Source organism: Thunnus albacares, chromosome 19, assembly GCF_914725855.1.
Source record: "Thunnus albacares chromosome 19, fThuAlb1.1, whole genome shotgun sequence".
NCBI lineage: Eukaryota > Metazoa > Chordata > Actinopteri > Scombriformes > Scombridae > Thunnus > Thunnus albacares.
This window is the reverse complement of record NC_058124.1, coordinates 3614180-3634978: the sequence shown is the minus strand read 5'-3', so window position 1 is coordinate 3634978 and position 20799 is coordinate 3614180. Positions and strand designations below refer to the sequence as shown.

The 20799-nt window shown below is 40.8% G+C and overlaps 1 protein-coding gene across 1 annotated transcript; it reads left to right on the top strand.

The window, feature by feature from the left end:
• Positions 1-6345: 6345 nt before the first annotated feature.
• maneal (mannosidase endo-alpha like) lies at positions 6346-18759 on the top strand. The gene is made up of 4 exons (XM_044336037.1): positions 6346-7537; positions 8760-8869; positions 16010-16086; positions 17706-18759. The coding sequence occupies exons 1-4, from the start codon at positions 7033-7035 to the stop codon at positions 18340-18342; spliced, it is 1329 nt and encodes a 442-aa protein (XP_044191972.1). The 5' UTR covers positions 6346-7032; the 3' UTR covers positions 18343-18759.
• Positions 18760-20799: the final 2040 nt, after the last annotated feature.

Here is a 20799-nt window from a genome sequence, read left to right as displayed (position 1 = left end):
GAGCCCCACCGGCTGCCACACAACAAAACAGGCCACCCTAAGGTGACCTGGGTCACTCAGGGGGGCTTGTGGGAACAAAGCCTTGGCACGCGCTTGTTCAGCAGCCATCACTGAACCAACACAAACACACACACACACACACACACACACACACGCACACACAAACATATGTTACGTCACAGTGATTGAAAAGATGCCTCATTTTCCTTTCAATGACAGAGAGCAGAAAAAGATAGAAAGAGTTCTTCAACATCAGAATGTGTGCCTGAATTGCTCATGTTGGAGTTCCATTAAGACTGCAGTATTTATAGTGTGTAATGTTGTGGTGATGGTTGAGAGCACACTTGGGGAATGAGTGCCTGGGCCCTTGTCTGTTGCTGGGTGAGGGGGGGGGGAATAACCAGCGGCCCCACTGGGAAGCCTGTCAGCTCACCTTTCACCCCTCCTCCAGAGGGAAATCAATCGATATGCCTGATCAATAGTAAATCTATAACCCACTGCCATGTTTTGACAGATATCCCTCCCACATGAAGCCTGTGGGAAAGAAAGGCTGCTGCAGGCCACCTCAGCCCTGAGCAGGCAACAATGACAGGCTGAAGCCCTTTCTATCAAAGACTTCGGGTAAAGGAATATGACAAGGTTTTTCATTGTTGTTCCAGTTTTTCTTATCTTTCACTCATGAAATGAGACTGAGGTTAATACTTGGCTAATGCAACTTGTTAGTGTCTTTCAGTTGACCCTCCCTAAACTCTGCACATACATCATTCTGCACAATGAAGCTCAAACATCCAAATGAAATGAGCATTAAGGGGGACTTTAAGTTTTTAAATTATTAATGTAATATGTTAATATTACACCAAGTGTATATAAATTAACATTTAAAAGGTGAAAAAAGTCTGGTACTCAACACCCTGTTTTATCTGTAAGTCAAATTTTAGAACAGTGTGTTTTCGGTGGCTGAGACCAAAAATCATTTAGTCAATAATAGTGGACACCGAGACTGAATGGTTTAAGTGATTGTTCATATTTTGCTGTTGGGACCATAGTGACATTCTGCAGTAACAGATAGCTTAACAGCTTCCCTCATCAGGTGGGCTGATACTGGTCATTGGGTTCTCACCACTTTATGAGACTACTAATTGAACATTCAATCAGAAAACTTTCCTTTTCATTATCATCAGGTGCCTATATGGTGGCCATTTTATATGTATAAAGCTACAATGTGCAGATTTTTAAGTAATCAGAGCATCATTCAAATTAGTGTGATGACAAAAGTGTTGTAGAAAAAAATAAACAATCCTGCATTCTATGTGTTGCTTTTAGCCAGTTTGTCTCAGGCTTTTATGGACAGATCTGTAGGGGTATGCATTGCTCTCTACAATAGAACTATATAATTCTTGATACCTCCACAAGATGGCGCCAATATAAAAATATTTCAAATCCTACACATGGTGACTTTAAAAATGTCAAGTACAAAAAGGGCATTTGTTATTATCTTGGCTTCTTTGTTCTTGGATTTTGAGTCTAGTGTATAATGCTACATTTTCAGGGTTGAAGAATCTAATAGTGTGAGTTAGGAGAAGGCACAATGATTTAAGTCATAATTTTAGAAGATATCTTGAATTCTGATATGTGGAGAATGTAAATTTGCATTATATTGAAAAGTGTTCCTGATATTTTGCCCCCCTCATGTATGTTAATGGGGTGGACAAAATATTAGGAACACTCTAGCACACCATCACCACCCACTACAACCTCAATAATAAACATAAAGTATAATCATCACTTTTCTAACAATGTCAACAAAAACTGAAAATGTATAAGCTGCATAAAAGTAGAACTTATGGCAGAGCTGTTGTATTTGATTGCATTACATTGCACAGGTGTTCCTAATAAAGTGGCCTGTGAGTGTATATCACAACCTCCTCACTTTGTACTACATATCATATTTAGGACAGGTACAGTTAACTTCATGTATAGAGAAATGTTAAAACGAAGAGGCAAACAACAAACACTCATGTAAAAGCTCATCAGTACCATCCATCACAACAAGGGTGGAGGGCTGTTTTTGTTTCAGGACCAGGGACAGCTCCACTAACAAAGCAAAGCATTTCAAGCTGGCTTTTATGATATTTATGCTATTTTATGCCTAAATGTAAAGTCTATAAATCAAGATGCTGTTTAGTTGTGACCTCTGACCTGTTCCAGTATGCACTGCCATGCAGACCTACTGTATGGAGTGCCTTGGAATAAGTCACTGCCATCACATCACAATGCTGAAATTTTGAATTGGAAATTGGAGTATGGCACCATATTTCCTTGACTTTATACAGTTACAATCCACAGCTATTGCAGTATAAAAGGATTCATATACATTATTACATTTATAAACTTGGAGATGCTGCCATTTAAAGAAGATCCAGTCTCTCAATATATTATCAAATGTCAGTGGGGTTAAAATACCATGTCTACCAAGCACTGTGCTGTTGAATGACAACTCACTCCCAGATATGAAAAGGTCACTTCAATTGCTTGACTGCAACTAAGAAAATTATCTTTTCATGAATTTTAGTTTTGGAAATGTTGAGGCAACAGCTGAAGTTAACAAACCTTCTAACTGAGTTAAATCCTACATGTAAATCAGTTTAGCTAAATCCTTTGTTATCACTGTCCTGTGAAAACCATGAATAAAAAAAAACATCTATTTTTAGAAGATGAAAAAAGCTCTGTCTTCAGCTTTGCGCCAGTGCATTTTAGATAATCCAGTGGGTTTTTTAAATGGCTTATTTAGCATAAGATATAGGAGAAACTTCTTAACCCATATAGGAACTCTTCTTGCTTCTGTTTATCTGAAAAATTCTAAATCAGCACAGCTTCAACAACAGCAATCAATATTTTCTCCCAAGCTTGCATTTATATCTCAGTCATTTGAGGCTCTGTGTGAATGGTGAGAAAACAGTGCATAAAACTGATTTACCCATAGTTGTCACTGGTTTCAAACTAACTGATTTTCAGCCAAATGATATTCCTTCATGCAAAAAAATCCATGTGAAAGCAAGGTGGGGTCAACCTTTATTCTCTTGTGTAATTTATTCTATTTCAAATACACAGACACCATCTGTGGGTGACATTTGGACTTGCAGTTTATCCAGTCGTAATAATCTACTCTCACACACTATTGGAAGATAATGGCCAGTCTTACATTCTAATAGGTACAAGCACATAGATGATAAATGCACTATTTGATCACTCCCACTAGATGTCACCTCAAGCATGTATTGTCTTAGACTAGATCCACAATAAAATGAGAATGATTCCTTATCCAGTAAAAAAAGAAGATGTGTGAATCATATACAATTAGCAAACAGAAATGGCTAAATAAGCTATTATTCATCTCTTTACAATAGATTTTAGTGTACTGCAACAGCTGGAGACACATTCAGCTCTCCCATTTTTGGCTTTCACCATCCAAGCATAAAACATTTGAAGTCATAATGTATTTTATGCTTATAACATATCTCGGGGGCTGTTTTGCTGCAGAGCCTCTATTTCTATAAGTTCCACCGGATAAAATATACTTTAATATTCATGTGATTTTGTATTTGTACCTTATTTGTTGTATCTATATGATTAAAAAAATATGTAATTATGTAAATTAACCATTTACTTACTACACTTACTCACACAGATTTACAATATAGAGAAGATTATAAAAACACCCAAAAAGCTATGTTGATTATTAAGAAAGATTCTCCTTGTTTTGCAGCATTAACAGAGACTGAGCTCAGTTACTATTAATAGTGACTATTGATACAATGGGGTACCATTCTTTTGATAGTACATATGTCTCTTTGTAAAATGACAGAAAAGTACATATTCTGTGATGTTATGTTGCCCTTCCTATCAAAAATACTTGAGCATACGCTCTTTAACCAAGTCTCTGAATTCCTTTCTGAGAACAATCTGTACGATCCGAATCAGTCTGGCTTTAAGCGAGGGCACTCTACTGAGACTGCTCTCCTGTTGATAATGGAATCACTGCGTTCAACTGAAGCTGTTGGTCAGTCCTCAGCTCTATTGCTGCTAGATCTGTCAGCTGCCTTTGACACGGTTAACCACCAAATCCTCCTCTCCACACTCACTGAGCTTGGTATCTCAGGATCTGCCCTATGCTGGTTCATGCCCTACCTCTCAGGGAGATCTTTTAGAGAATTTTGGAGGGGAGAAGTGTCCAAACCGCATGGCTCACCCACAGGGGTCCCTCAAGGGTCAGTGCTCCAATGCGTGGTCCTCCTGCCCACACAGACCACACAGTCTCAGCATGGATATCATGCCTTGCTGATATCTTGCCATGGATGAAAGAACGCCACCTTCAACTTAACCTCTCTAAGACCTGCTTGTCATCCCAGCCAGTCCCTATATGCAACAAAACATCAGCGTCCAGCTTGAATGAACCCAACTCATGCCCACAAAGTCTGCCCGAAACTTTGGTGTCATGATTGATGACCAACTAACCTTTAAGGTTCACGTGGCCTCAATCACTTGGTTGGAGTCGATTTGGCCTGTACAACATCAGGAAGATGCATGCAGCAGAGCTCCTGGTACAGCCTGTTGTAATACCACACATTGACTACTGAAACTCCTTATTGGCAGGCCTCCCCGTATGTACATTCAAATCTCTGCAGATGATGCAGAACACGGAGGCACGTCTGGTCTTCAACCAGCCCAAAACAGCACATGTCACCCCACTGTTCGTATCCCTCCCCTGGCTCCAAGTTGCTGCCCGCATCAAATTCAAAACCTGACACTCGCTTACAAAACCATACCTGAACTCCCTCATTCAGGTCTACACTCCCTCCTGCTCACTATGCTCTGCCAATGAAAGGCACCTGGTACCACCACCACAACAGGCTCTGAGTTGCTAGCTAGACTCTTCTCTTCTGTAGTTCCCCGGTGGTGGAACGAGCTACCAAACTCCATCTGATCTGCAGAGTCCCTCTCAATCTTTAAGAAAAGACTAAAGACCCTTTCGTGAACACCTCTGCCCTTTATGGACTGAAAAAAAAATCTGCTTCTATGCATTGTATACACTCTATGCATTGCCTCTATGCACCACCTCTTGGCATCTACGTCCTATCGGACTCAAACTTAGCTTTATGGCACTTACTCGTGTTGTTGTCTCCTGACTAGATCCTTGCTTGTGTTGTATCAACTCTCAGATGTATGTCACTTTGGATAAAAGCGTCTACTAAATGAAATTGTAAGATGTTGTAAGATCTGTCAGACTACAGGTATTACCTCGTCTTACAGAGCACATCAAGCTAGTATGAATGCCACAGTGAAGAAGATGGAGGAGAAAATGGCATGTCTTATGAGGGGTTACCAACATCCTATTAAGTGATTAACATTCAATGAGTCAATTCTCTCTTTTGCACTAAAACTCAGCCACATCACCTCATATTTTCTTGAGAGATTCATATCAACTGTAGATGAAGCATTTTTGAAATGTTTCAGCTGTGAAATTATGATTTGAAAACATGTCTTCAGAGATTTTTTCAAAAGTAAGCAAAATTAAGATTGTTGACTTGTAGCCCTCCTTTGACCATTACGAGTCACCATTTACATTATAAGCTTAAAATATGAAATATGTTTTACAGCTGTAAAACACAGGATTGTATTTTGAAGTTTATTTTGATGCAAAAATAACTCTTTGTATCACTCTCCATATAAATAATAACAAATTACAGCAAATTTCCATTTCTCCATCACATGTGTATTGAGGGGGGTCTTAGGGGATTGGGTATTTGTGGGCAATGTGAATTATTTTATGTTGAATGACTGACTGGTTGCCCAAAAAAAAAACAATAAACAATGAATTACAAGAATTAAAATAAAAATACATTTATAGCTACATGTCAGAGCAACAGACTTTGTCATGAATTTCCTTGCTGTTTCTATACCAAAATATTGCTAGCATACATTTTAATTATAGGCCTAGGCTAAGTGTTGACAGCGTGGGAGCTGAATTGTTACTTTGATCACTCAGCACATGCATGTATAGGCCAACGGGTCACTTTTCTTGTATGGCTACCTATAACTAGTTGCAAATTACATTGTTCTTTCCTCTCAGCTTCCCTGGAAATTACTTAGAGATTACAAGGTAATTACAGACCATTAAAACAAAGCCTTACCAACATGATGAAGCCATTCTCGCATTCTTTCAGACAAAAATCTCTCTGTATATCCAAGATAATAGATGAATTCCTACAGGCATCTCCACCTCCTGCTTCTCTGTGGCATTAATCACCCCTCATACATCTCTTTCCGGTCGGGGTTAATCCCACCTCCCTCCTGCCTCGCCACGGAATCTAATGTTTCATTCTCTGGTTTATAACATTCAATAAAAATAGTCTTTCTCCAATACAGGGCTCGTACTGGGACCGGAACCACTTTCCAAGAAACAGATGTGGTCCGTAATAATAAGGATGGGGTGACACAGGAAGAGCAGATGATGGAGAGGAACAAGCGATTGGATGCAATACAAAGGTAACCAGGCTTGGTTTATTATAGCTTTAAAGAAGCCTCTGCTGTGACCAGACTGGCTTCTGTTTTCTGTACAGACATGGAGAAATTGTTGAGTGAGGGAACTGATTTGTCACTTTTCTTTCGAAGAGGAAAGGATAAGGAGGAATAAAAATCCGACATGATGATCATGGCTGTGCGCGGGGCGAACAGGAGGCGATTTATTGAAGCATTATAGAGCAGAATGCCCTCAGGTCGTGATTATGGAAGTGAGATGAGATTGCTCTGGTTATCGTGCGTGTTACAGGCTCGATTGTGCGCGAGCCGCCGCAGTGACTGAACGCCTTTTCTGCTACCTGCTCGACGCCTGTTCGTGCTTAAAGACGATGACTGCATTCATGGGATGTAGCAGCAGCAGTTGGCACTAACAGGAACCCGTGTTATCCCCCTGCTGGCTTCTGGACTGGCTGTTTTCCTGCAGCAGCAGCAGCAGCACCACGGACAGCGACAATGACTCGGCTCCGCAGAAAAGCTCTGGTGGCACTCTTCCTCTTCACGCTCTTCATCTTCGGGACCATGATGGGGCTCAGGACGCTGAAGCCCAGCGACGGATTCTCGGACCTGGCCCCCGGGATGGATTTCACCGGGGAGAGATCCGACAGGAGGAGGCTGGATGTGAAAGACGTGATGGTGTCTCCGGGCCAGTTCCACATGGGCAGTAGCGACACTAAGGTGGTTTTCACCAAATCGGACCGAGAATACAGTATTTTCTACGACGTGCACATCTTTTACTATCTGTGGTATGGCTCTCCAAGCATGGACAACAAGTACATCCACTGGGATCATGTCTTAGTGCCACACTGGGACCCTAAAATTGCAGCCAGTCATGCTCAAGGAAGGCACACACCTCCAGAAGACATTGCCTCAAGTTTTTATCCAGAACTGGGACCCTACAGCTCCAGGGACCCAAAGGTGCTGGAGTCACATATGACCCAGATAGAAGCAGCGGCAGCAGGTAACTATTCTCGCGTCACTGGCTCCACATGTTTTCTTTGTTATGGTAAAATGTTGACATTCTTCAGGGCAGTAACCAGGACTTACTGGGGCCATGAGACCAAGTCCCCCAATGCATCTTGAAAAGGGGTATAGGGCTCTACATTTTTAATCATTTGGATTTTTCATATTTTGTTTATTCAGTTAATTTTGAATTATATTTTCTTTTAATATGCTGTTTCAAAAGCATCTCCACGCCTTAGGAATAAACTCCTGATGGTGAAATACTGAAATCCTTCATTTTGCCAGTCTAAAAGGAGTCAAATTTAAAGGTGAATTTAGTCTAAAAATCTGGAATAAGCTTATAAAGTAACCACCATGTGTGTTTTTATTGTAGAGTGCAAATGAACTTAGTTAGTTAACAGTAGTTTTTGTGAAATATATAAAGTAACCTTATCGGCAGACAGGAGCTTGGATATTGGATGATTAAGAGAACCCCTGAATAAAGATTAATGCCAATGTTTTTTAAGAGAAAAAGTTGAAAAAAATCTTACATGTACATGATAATCATCATTAACAGTAAGTTGATTGCTTAATTATTAGTTCAACTTTTCGTTATGGAAAAGAAGTTTTAAAAAAACTCTTTGTTTATTAAATGCAGCCAGAATATTTTGTTTACAATGGCTCCCATCATCCCCTCCGTACTTCCTGTTGTACTAACAATCCAGTTTCAATACAAAGTTTGGTAAAAAACCAATAAGTCGGTGTTCCGATGGCCAGTGGGGGGCATTAGTCCATTATTGTTCATCATACATCCTCCACTGAAATGAGCATGACTTTCCAAAAATTTGACAATGCATGAAGTTTTAGGTATTACAGTCAGCTTCGCTACTCGCCCATCCACCAACCCGACCTCCACACCCTTACCTTCTGTCATGCATTGGAACTGAAAATTGGTACAACCCATACCTTGTAAGGTGTGAAACTGTCAAATATGGACATAATTTCTAGATACTGGGTTGAGTAAAATATTAAGATTTCCAGAAACCCAAGTACTTTGTCATAAAGACACCCCTGGTTAAAAACAGAAGGGGAATAGTTATAGAGGAAAATCTACATTTTAGATTTTAATAATACAAATTAATCTCAGTCCAATTAGTGATTGAATTTTAACATCATCACATTCAAACTTCATGCCTGACTGTACTCAGACCAGACTTCCTCCCCATGTTGTGGTGTTGTAGGGGTGCTAGTGTTGTCCTGGTATCCTCCTGGGGTGGCAGACGACCACGGGGAGCCCACCGAGGACCTGGTTCCTGCTGTCATGGACGCCGCCCACAGGCACAGCATCAAGGTAACTGGTGAGACAACCGGTATGTTTTTCCTTTCTGACGATTTAATGAATGAATGACTGCAAGTGTTAATTGTGTGGTGCTGCAAACAAAAGTGAGAACAACATCGATCTGAATCTTATATCATCAGCGCTGTGTTCTCACTGTCATAGTTTGGGCTCCATGGACCTTTTTCAAAGCAGACATTTTGACTTAACATAGTAGTACTGTTACTAATAACATTAACAATGGCTCTGTTCTATCCAAGTGTCCCAATAAACCATGACAGTGTAACAGTGAGCCAGCATGTGTATTACTAGCACCCTGAAACTGAAGCAGCTAAATGGAATTCAGCTATCATTCATTTTTTTATGTACACCTGTGCTTTTCCTACTGTGACATGTCAAAATGTCCTCCTGTGAAAAAGGCCTATCGGTTGAGCCAGTGTAAGCATGCAGAACAGAATAATGATGGACGATGGAAATAGAGTGACACAGAGTGACATGAAGAGTTTTAAAGATGATAATTCAGTCAAACTTAATTATGTTGAAAGAAATATTGATGTGACATTGTTTGTTATTTTGTTGAGTTTCTTTCTGACATGAGTGTCATTTCATATTGATTTCAGATGTGGGTTGGCCTACTTTGTGGAATAGGTTCAAAGGGTCATTCAAAATACCAGATATGAGCAATAGATGAGTTCTGGGCATGATTCCTGCAATGTGAACACAACATAAAAAAGTAAAGCTGCCAAACAATGAATATTTAATCCACTTAATTCATCCATCATGTGAATTAAAACAGACTTCTAAAGTCAGAATATCCTCTATACAATTTATTCAATAATTTTACACAAAATATCTTTGTTTGTTCATGTCCATCCTCAAACGTGAAGAGAGGAATAAGAATAGCATAGTAAGAGCATAAAGACATGGTCACACCATAAAGTGGTGCAGCAAAGTTAATTTGCACGTCTTCACAAATTAGGTGATAGTGGAAGCTACTGTAGGTGACATAGTGACTATTCACTGGGGTAGTTGGTGAACTACTGTAGCTGCTGAGCTAACAGCTAAGATACTAGCCAGCAGGGAACATGCTAGCACTATAGGTCACAATAGCTCTCCAAGTTAAGCCAGCTAGCTCTTTTGCTTACCAGATAATAAGTTCATACAGTGTATTCAAGAGATGCATTTGTGCTGTCGTACAGAGCACTCAAAGTCCCAAAAGTCCCTTGTGCACACAAAATTTTTCAGAACGATGTGGCTCCGTACCATTGACTCCTGTCTCATAACATTCTGCAACCCGTGTCTCTTTTGTGGAGCAGTTAATACCCAACAGAGCTGGATTATATAAATGTAGATGGTGAAAAGCAGCAAATAGGTTATGATAGCTTCCGCTGTTTTAGACTCTGCAGCACTGTGTTCTCTCAAAGGTCAGTACACTCAGGAAGTTTGCTGTTTGTCAACAGAGTCAATTCAGGTGTCAAAGTTAATTAAAGTTGAACTCAACATGAGAGATTTGCCAAATCTACCCCCAAACACTACAAGCAAGTCAATTTATCACAACAATTCCATTAAAGTGGATTGATATTGATATTACTGCGAAACGTTGCTGTTTTAAATGCTGGTGTGACCCGGCCTGAAGACTCAATTTTTTCCAGTTGAGAGAAAGTGTGTCATGCCCTTTATTCAAAATGAAACACGTGCATAGCATTGTGGTCCACTGAGGCTTCTGACAGTGAAGAAATTCATACCTCCATGTTGCGTCCCAGTGGCGTTTACAGTAATGAAACGCAGAGGGATGAAGATGTTCTGCTGTCTGACGCCTTTCTAGCAGAGCCATTAGCTGTTTTAGGGGTAGATTGTCCCTTTCAATGCACAACTCCAGTAAACAAAGTCATATCTACTTTAGCACGAAGGGGTTTCAAATGCCATTAAGCCAAAACATGCTGAAGGTGCTTGAGAGAGAGATGGCAAAAACAAACTGAGGACAGACTGTAGATTCAGCATTAACAGGACAGAAGAGCTTTCCCTCAGTCTATTTTCATACTCCTTATATGGAAGTCTTAGACCGAGAACTGGGTCTCTCTGTGTGTCTCAGTCAGACTTACACAACAGTGTGTATCTCACAGCTGACCTGAGGGCTAATGCTCTAGTGTTTCAGAGTACCAGAGCTGCCGCTGACAAAATACAGGCTGAAGTCTGTGTGTGTGAGCAGTCATGTGTATGTGTCTGCATTTTTTCTGCAAATGTCATATGTGTGTCTTCAGACATCACATGTCACATGATGCAGTGCTTTGGATACAGCCACTTACAGGGAGGTGTTCCTCTGTCCATGTTAAAGGTGGAATGAGATGTAAAGATGGATCATCCTTCTAAGTTCCATCCAAAGCAGACCACCAGTGTCACAGAAATCAGTTGACACATCACAAATGACACACAGGAGGGCACAGACTGATCCATAATCCCCCCCAGTGCTCCATCCTCACTAATTAAGCATAGATTGACCCTGTTTTCCCAATGAAATGTTGCTGTTGGGATGCTAGCTGCAAACAAGAGGAGAAAAATCAAAAACTAAGTAGAGCAGAATAGCACTACGTTCTCTTGTTGTCACCACAAGGAAGCGTTCTTGTTTTAGTGAGATCTGAATATTTTAATGAACTGAAAAAAACATTTCTTCCCTCTATGCTCAATACACAATGAAATATGCTTTTGCTACAAAATATATTGTATGTGCAAATGTGATTAACATCAAATGCACTAGTCGATATTTGTTTGTAGTTATATTGACAATGGGTGAAATGACTGTGTGTAATGTGTAATGTAATGTGAAAGGTGTCACTCATGGTGATGAACCCACAGAGAATTATCACATAACTCTGCAGTTCCCTTCAACTCTAATCAGCGATTTAGCATCTTTTAGATTATTGTTTTGGTTTTTACAGTGCACCATTTCATTGTTTTAGTCTCACCATTCTCATCAACCTCATTTCCAGCACCAACTATCAGCTGTTTTGAAAAAAAAAAAACACTGTGCACTACATGCTAAGGACCAAACACCAGACAGACAAAGTTAGCAACTAGCTGGTGAACGATACTAGTAGAGCATCTAGCAGCTAAAGAGCCATAAAGTTTTCATAAAGAGTAAATATTGGACTTACATTAAGCAGGTGACCAGAAACCCAACTCCAAATGAATGAAAATGGTGCTCTGTGTTTTCCAGGTGTTTAAATGGGCAACTGTTTGATAACACATTCACCATATCAACTTTATTAGGGTATATGTCCAACATATGGCCAAAAATGCAGGTTAATGCAGTTTAGAAGAGTAAATAAATACAAAATATGTTTTTGAGCTGTAATATATGTATTGCTCACATAATGTATGTGAGTAATTTTGCCGGTATAAATGTTTTTTGTGAGTAAAAAAGATGGGTTTGGTTAGATACCTGCTGCTGGTTTAGAAATGTAACTGCTGCTGCAAAGCTGACTCCTGCCCATTTGATGATATCATAACAAAGACTTCAAGGTTGTCTGACCTGAGTGGGCCTGGTTACAGACCTCTGAATCTGCCACATCTCTAATTTGTTCAGCAATTCAAGTAGGTGTAGATTGTGCTCATTGAGGCCTCTTTCAGCCTGTTGGAGAAACAATCGAGAGCTGTAGGTTTAACTATGAATAGGGATGTTATCTTCCTACATAGCTAACTGGCTACCTAGTTACATTATACATGTATATACATATACAGCTACATCGATTTCATCCATGCTTGTTGTCATTTTTGTGGCCATTTTTCTATTGCTATTTTTCATGGATGTATAGTTAGCTGTAAGAAGATGATGTCCTCATTCTGATTCATTGTTTGGGGAAACGGCTTTCAGACCCATTCAAATTACTGAAAAAAATCAGAGATATGTGTGGTGATTCCGAGGTTTGGAACCAGTCTTCCTGTAGTTTCCTTTACTATTAAGTCAAAGACTTGATGGAAGGTGAATGTGGATGTTTTGCATGTAGTTTACGCCGACCACATTGCAGGATTTCTGGTAATTCTGGGTACACCTGCCATTTTCTGCTGTTTGGAGTGGCTCCATTTTTTTTCTTTCCATGATGGTATTTTGCATTATCTCAGTGCACATTATGAGCTGAATTCATGTAGCATATTCCAACATGATGATAAAACATCAGGTTTGTGTTTGTCAACATCTGAAGAAAAGCCAAACATCATTGAAAACTGTTCGGAAGGCTTGTTTGTTGCAGCAGCATCTATACACCTGAGGCTTGTAATATAAATATGAGAGTCTGTCAGAATCACACAACATGGGGCCATCTGAGCAAATAAAGCACTTTTCATCCGCATTCATCCGTGGTTTATTCAACCAAACAGGAACAGATTGAACAGCGTCTTACCTCGCTGGACTTTCATGATTTCCAACCAGCCGAGACGACTGACAAGCCCGAGCCCGGGCACCAAACACTGCCATGTTACCATGGAAACTGTTTATGAAGACCTTGCAGCCTCTTTTTAAAAGGTGGAGTGGGCGTTGAGCGTTCGGTGTTTGCAGCTCGACAGCTCTGTCAATGCTTTGTAGCAGTCAATGCTTTACTGTTTGCTGCTGAGCTGCAGTAGACCTTTTTCCACCTTGTGACTGAAGCAAACAACCGTACCGTTTATCCTGGATGACAGAGGGCATCCATCACTCAACCCTCAGCTCCTGCAAAAGAAACACAACACACTGCTCTCTGTGAATTCATTTTCAATCCTCCAGTTTTCATGATTTCCTTGTTTGAATTCGGTTCCTCTAAAAACTCTATGAACCGAAATACCTACTGGATTGCATAAGTCTGAAAAAATAGGTCTAACGATAGTCTTTAAAGTTTTAATTGTTACTGAAAGGCAGCTGAAAAGGATTTCTGAGTCACCCTGAGTTAGTTGAGTAGATGCCATCCCGTGTCACCTGAATGTGTTGACAGATGGGATGACAATACAGGACAAGCCTGTGGGGATGGTGAGCATCTGCTTCACTTGTTTCTCCTCCTCCTCCTTCTCGGCTCCATTTTCAAGAAATGCTCAGCATCCTGCCGGCTAAACTTAGGTTCTGTGAGTTTATTTTTACACCATTTACCAGGCAATGCGGAAATTCAAGTACACTCGGTCTGTATCGATAAGTAGAGTATTGAATGTTGTGTCGATAAACTACACTGAAATTTAGATGTATGCAAGATTCCCCAATGTAAAGTAACAGTTCAATAAGCAGGTTGCTGTACTGTTTTATCTTGTGTTGCACCAGCTTAGCATGAGAACATATGTTGTGCAAGCAATGGGTTAATGTGGTAGACAGCTCTATAGGGGGTAATGCACAGTAATGTATATCAACAGTTAGTGGTGTTCATGTGCTGCAAAGTGTAGCAATTTGGCAATAAATGAGGAATTAAAATGTAATGCATAAATAAAATAAAAAATGCAAACAGGTTTCAAAACACTTAAGCTTAGAAGTGTGTTAAGAAACACTCAGTAATAACAAAATTATGTTTGTTTACAAGGAAAACTCTACAGGGTTCATCTAACAAGGACTCATTCAAGTGCAACTTCACAGCTCAAATTGATGTGTTTCAACATTTACAACAATGTGATTATTGTCACGCAATGTTGAAAATCAAAGTTTAAAGTCACGCTCTGCAGTTGTGCTTGAAGGTTCATTATAATTATATTATGAATTATCATCATCATTCATTAATGGTGACATATGATCTCACAGCTGAAAATATATTTGCTTTATTTCTTATTACAATACTTGAATGATAATGCAGAGTTTGCCCCTGAAAAAAAATCATTAAGTGTGAGTCATTTCCCCTTTCAATCATAAAGACACACATACACACACACACACACATCAGTAACTTCTTTGCAGGTGCTGAGTAATGGCAGTACCAGCACAAAAGAAGAGGAAGGAACTCAGTGGATATGATTGACAACATTTCAACTACGAATGCTCTTGAAGAGGACAAATGATTGACAACTTTTTGAGAACAAATGTCATTAATGGTTGAAATGTTGTCAGTCATGTCCGTGTAGAATAAAAGAAGAATCTGGGACAAGATAGCAATGCGTGTGTTTCCTTTTTTTTACTCAGCGACACCATATAACAAGACAGCCCGTGCTATGTGAAATTTTGTGTGCAAACGATGGTCACTAATCAAAAGCTACAATTACAATTATATAATGTGCATGATTCAAGATCCATCTGCCATCCATCATCATCTGTCAGAGAACTTGGACTTGTCTCAGTCAGTGTGCCTTGTTTCTCACAACGTCAAACTATATAAGTAGATAAACATAATATCTGCCTAACCTTACCCAAGTGCTTTGAGTTGCTAAAATTGATCATAAACAACATTAATAGTGGATATTGTAGGAAAACAATCACAAGGACTGTGTTGTGCACTTGGGAGAACATAGTCAGAAATGACAGTAAGCTTGTGTAGACTTGAACATGTATGTACTGATTAACTGGATATTGGAAGACATAGTGCAGATTTCCTCATTGAGTTCATCATCAAGAACATTTAGCACATTTTTTTACATTTGCATCAACACATGGACTATTTACTCTTCAGTAGGACTTGAATGGTTCAGTTGATTTGGTCAGTGTAAATGAAACTGACTTGCCATGACCTGTTCAGCCGTGTCATGATTACACATTATTGATCACCTACACAGAACAGCTTCACAGGAAGCCATTGCAAAGCTCCTCATGAAAGGCATAAGATATAGCATTTTCATTGTGTCCTTTAACTGTTCATCAGTACACTTGGTTAGATTGATGAACATGATGCTGTCATTCTGCTGAGCAGTTTGGTATTTGAGTATTCATACAAAAATATGCAATCACCGTGGAAACAAGTACCTCCAGAGTCGGAACGACATGACACTTCAATCAACACTCTAATTCACAGACGGCGCAGCCAAATAATTAGCGAGGTCCACTGACTACTAATTAAATGCTGCCTTCACACTAGCTGTCCATCAAAACAAATAATGCATTGGAATAATGAGCAACTGAGTGCTTAGTTTGAAAATTATTGCATAACCTCTTATTTTCCAGGTATTTGTATAATCATGTTGTGCAGTGTCCTTTCTTCAGTGTTCCACTGTTTTTTTGCACAGGTGGCCTTTCACATACAGCCATACAAAGGGCGGACGGACCAGAGCATGCATGACAACATCAAATATATTATTGACAAGTAAGTTGTTTTTCTAGGCATCCACTTTTCTCTGTGCCAGAGAGAGGAATAGCTGCCTTTCACTCACCAAAGAACTGAGCTCTGCTTTCCATATCAGCGGCACTGACGTTAGAAGCCTAGTGTTCTGGTGAAACACGAAGCCTAATGTGGGAAGGTGAGGAACAAGTAGTTAAATATAGATGTCTCCCCTGTGATCCTGCTATAATAGATCAGCAGGTGGCTTTTGCTCCAACTTTAACTGGTCTGAATATGTCTCAAAAGAAACCTGATTCTTTATCTATCTCACATAGTTTGATGATATTCAGCTTTTCCCGTGACTCAAGGAATGTATAAAATATGTCAGCTTTAAGAGGAGGACATGGAGAAGGGCTGTGAGGCTAATCAGATAGTGTTTCATCTAATAAGATATTCAGTAGTAGTCTGAAAAAAAAGACGACTGTGATCCCACACTGTCTAGTAATGGGAATAAAAGGTCTCAGTGATGCCATGTTTATAATGATAGTAGATTAGAATAAAATAAAAGGCCAAGCTAGCGTGCTTTGAGTTGAGTCCTATTCCTTTACATTGCTGCCAATATTTCCAGAAACCCACTGTGCTGACCATCTGTGTAAAATGAAACAAAAACTGGAGAGACAGAAAACCGAGATGATGGTTTTAGTAAGTCATGAATATTTTCTGAAGTCTACCTGCTGGCACAAACTGTGAAATCTTAGCTGTATTAAAGGTGCTGAATTATCAGTAAGTTGAGTAAGAGATCTATTGAACTCTGCCCCCTCCACTCTGGGAATCTTCCTATTCCCACCTCTGACTGCTGACTTACTGTATGTGCCCTGTATGTAGCACTTGTAGTTGTTACTATGCAATACTTTTTATTGCCCTTCACTGGGGATAAATTAAGTTCTTTAAATTAAATTATTTTATCATCATTAAATTTGAGACTTTAGTGTAGTTAACATCAAACAAACAAGACCAATAGTTTTACATCACTAGCATATAGCTTGTTAGCTTAACTGCCTGTCATTGTTGTTCTTGTTGAAAACGGTAATTTGGCCATAATGGGATACATTACTTAGCCAATGTGGGGCCTTTAACAGCAGTTAATATCTGTTCAGCCATGCTCCCTGAGACCTTAAGCTGCAGTAACATTTTTATGTGGACATTGATTCAAATGACCATGCAATGGGAAAGGTGTCACTTGAATTGCTGAATTTGTTCCCTTTCTCAGAAGCATTAAAGCATAGTGTAGGATTTTAAAATTTCTACATTTCTGACTGTGGTGAAGTGGTAGTAAAGAGTTGGGTTTTTGTTTTTTGTTTTTTTTTTAAATCCTAGCAGACAGCAAGACAAACTGACAAAGCACAGGAAGCCACCAGTCAGCCTCGTCAGCATAATCTTATTTTTGGAGACTCTTAATTTGAGAACAAATTAAAACCCTTTGGATTGGAAAATTTCCAGTCCCAATTTACAGTGGCAGTGTCAAATTAGGACAGTGTTGCAGATAGCAATGTACACTACCACCATTATAATCCCCCAAAAATCCTCATATAATAGCTTTAAGAATACTTTTTCATGCAACATTCTTAAATCCTTTTTTTTTCTCTCTGTCTTATTTTTCTCAGGTATGGAAAACATGGCGCCTTCTACAGATTCCGGTCCAGCACGGGGCGAGTCCTGCCTCTGTTCTATATATATGACTCCTACCTGACTCCACCAGAGTCCTGGGCAGAGCTCCTGACAGCTAAAGGCTCCCACACCATCAGAGGCACACCATATGACGGGGTTTTTGTTGCCCTCATTGTTGAAGAGCGCCACAAACATGACATCCTAGCTAGCGGCTTTGATGGCATGTACACCTACTTTGCTTCCAACGGCTTCTCCTTTGGCTCTTCCCACCAGAACTGGAAAGCCATCAAGGCCTTCTGCGATTCAAACAATCTGTTGTTCATCCCCAGCGTTGGTCCAGGGTACGTGGACACAGCTGTTCGGCCGTGGAACAACCATAACACAAGGAACCGGGTCAATGGGCGTTACTATGAGACGTCCCTGCAGGCAGCTCTATCCGTCAGACCAGAAATTGTCACCATTACTTCCTTTAATCAATGGCACGAAGGCACACAGATAGAGAAGGCGGTACCCAAGAAAACAGTGACCCGTTTGTACCTGGACTATCAACCCAACCAACCAGAACACTACTTGGAGCTTACGCGCCAGTGGGCAGAGAACTTCAACAAGGAAAAGGATAAGTGGCTGATGTGAGCATGGCTTTACTTAGCCTGGTTGATGCCCTGAGCATGACCAGAAATGACATTAAGTCAGCTCCTCTGTTGTAAGACAACAACTTTATAGTCATCCACCTACCCTGTTTCTCTCCAACTGAACACTCCTGATGAGATTTTCCCCAAATGTTCACTCTACCCTTACTGTTTTTAATCACTAACGTTTTTTGTACAGGATTGATAATATCACTAATATGTTGAAGCTACAAGGTCACAATGATGGACAGATAATCATCATTTCCTGATATGATAACAACTTGGTTAAGTATCTGTTTGCGACGTCAAGTGCGGCTATGTACAGTAAATCTCCTCTGTAGGATTTTTTTCTTATTTTCTTATGATAAAAGACTGTTCTTTCCTGTATTTCCTTGAAGACAAATTAAATTGTGTCTGTTTACTGTTGTGGAATGAGTGACATGTTTGAGGAAAAGTGGTAGAGGGATCACTGCACAAGAAAACTATCTTTCAAGGAAAGGTTAGATGTGATCAAAGAGATCTGTACAAAGCCCTGGGTTGTAGTCAGGTATGTATATGGTTATGAAATGTGGTACTTCAGTCAATTCTTCCAGACAGTCTAGTTTCAAGGTTGCATTTGTTTACACATGGTGAAATAATCAATACAGTCGAATTTAAAAGGGGGCTATGCAGACAAAAACATTGGATGCAAACAGAAGCTGCTGAGAGCTGCTGCAGCTGGTCTAAATTATGGGTGCATTGAGGATCTGAATTGGAATGGATTCGTTTTCTTGGTATACTGTCGTATTTCATTCATTTTAGGCCATTATAGACCAATCAGAGCTTGAAAACAAGTCACACAGACTCTCCATTTGTTTATTTATTGAACAGAGATTTGGTCGAAGGCTGAAAAATTCAGCTGTGAGGGAATCTGAACACACAGTTCTGACTTAAAAGATAATGCTGGTTTATTGCAACTTGGGTGTAATTGGCCATCATTTCTATTTGTTATGGTAACATTGTACTCACTGAAGCAGAGATCTGGGAAGGTTGTAAACAAGCTAACAGTTTAGCCAGATGAAGTAAACCACTTTATTTCGAGATAAACTGACAGTGCACCAGAATGTCAATGTCACTGAAAATGAGGACATGCCCTCAATGATACCTCTAGATGTAAATAAAGGTTGAATGAATGAAAAGAAGCAGGCGAGTCGAGGGAGCTATAGTAGCTGTGGAAGGAGGAAGTGAAAAGGGGTGCTGTAAACAAATAATATCGATGGAGGAGAGCCAGGATGATTCATAAAGGACGGATCGAGGGAGGGATGAAGGGTTGAGGGTTGAGGGTCGAAGGGTGAGGGATGAAGAGATGAGGGTCAAGGGGTGAGGGATGAAGGGATGAGGATCGAGGAGTGAGGGATGAAGGGATGAGGGTCGAGGGATGAAGGTCGAAGGATGAAGGGATGAGGATCGAGGAGTGAGGGATGAAGGTATGAGGGGTGAGGGATGAAGGGATGAGGGTCGAGGGATAAGGGATGAATGGATAAGGATCGAGGGGTGAGGGATGAAGGGATGAGGGTCGAGAGGTGAGGGAGGAAGGGATGCATGTGAAGTGGTAAGATGTGCGGCTCATAGACGCAGGGATGAAACAAAAACACGAGGCAATTAAGATGTAGGGAGCAGGCACGTGGGGAAATATGACCTGGCCCTAGCTAGGGCTGAAGCAGTCTGTTGCCGCACCATAGTGGCGGCGGGATGGAATCATCGCTGTGCCAGTGCGGGGGGCGCTGGGTAGGGAACCCGCAAGCGAGTGGTCGGCTGGAGTGGGTGGTGGAACTGGAGGCTGTGCAGAACTGGAAAGCCTGGCTTTGTAGGCCATGGAGGGGCGGAGTGGTGGAGGCCAGAGTGAAAGTGCTTGCAGGCACAATGTTAATGATGCCTGGAGCGAGGGGTTCGGCGACGGGGAGTGTTGAAGACACAGAAAAAACATTTGGGTGTTTGGAAAGGGAGGGGGAAGGGAGAGGAACAGGGATAGAACAGTAGGAAATTGAGTGGGTCCATCAGAGGGAGCACCATGGCTCGGTGCGACTGTTGCTGTGGTAATGGCAGGACCAGAGGTGGCTGAGGGAAGAAACATAAAAGAAGGAGCTGTTGGAGCAGGTGGAGCCCAAAGCGTAGAGGTAGCTGCAGCTGAAGGAAGGGAAGAGGAGAAGATGAGGGGATGTATTTGCGGGGGTTAATTATGCAGCCTGCGGACGAAAAGCACAAGACAGATCAGGCAGGGAGGGAGCAGGCACAGGGGAAGATACAACCTGGCCCTGCGAGAGGGCTGAAGCAGTTGGCTGCGTTGTGACGTCATCGACATGCAGCGTACAGGTGGTGCTGGGCGGGGAACCCGGAAGTGAGCGGCCGTCCGGAGCAGTGGTGGAGGTGGAGGCAGAGAGGAGCAGGAAGAACCTGGTTTTGTTGTCAGTTCGGCGAAACA

Bases quoted from the DNA above. Each gene is read 5' to 3' on its own strand.
- maneal (XM_044336037.1), top strand. From the start codon at position 7,033: ATGACTCGGCTCCGCAGAAAAGCTCTGGTGGCACTCTTCCTCTTCACG. The intron at 7,538-8,759 runs GTAACTATTCTC...GTGGTGTTGTAG, and splicing joins GATAGAAGCAGCGGCAGCAG to GGGTGCTAGTGTTGTCCTGG. The intron at 16,087-17,705 runs GTAAGTTGTTTT...TATTTTTCTCAG, and splicing joins ATCAAATATATTATTGACAA to GTATGGAAAACATGGCGCCT.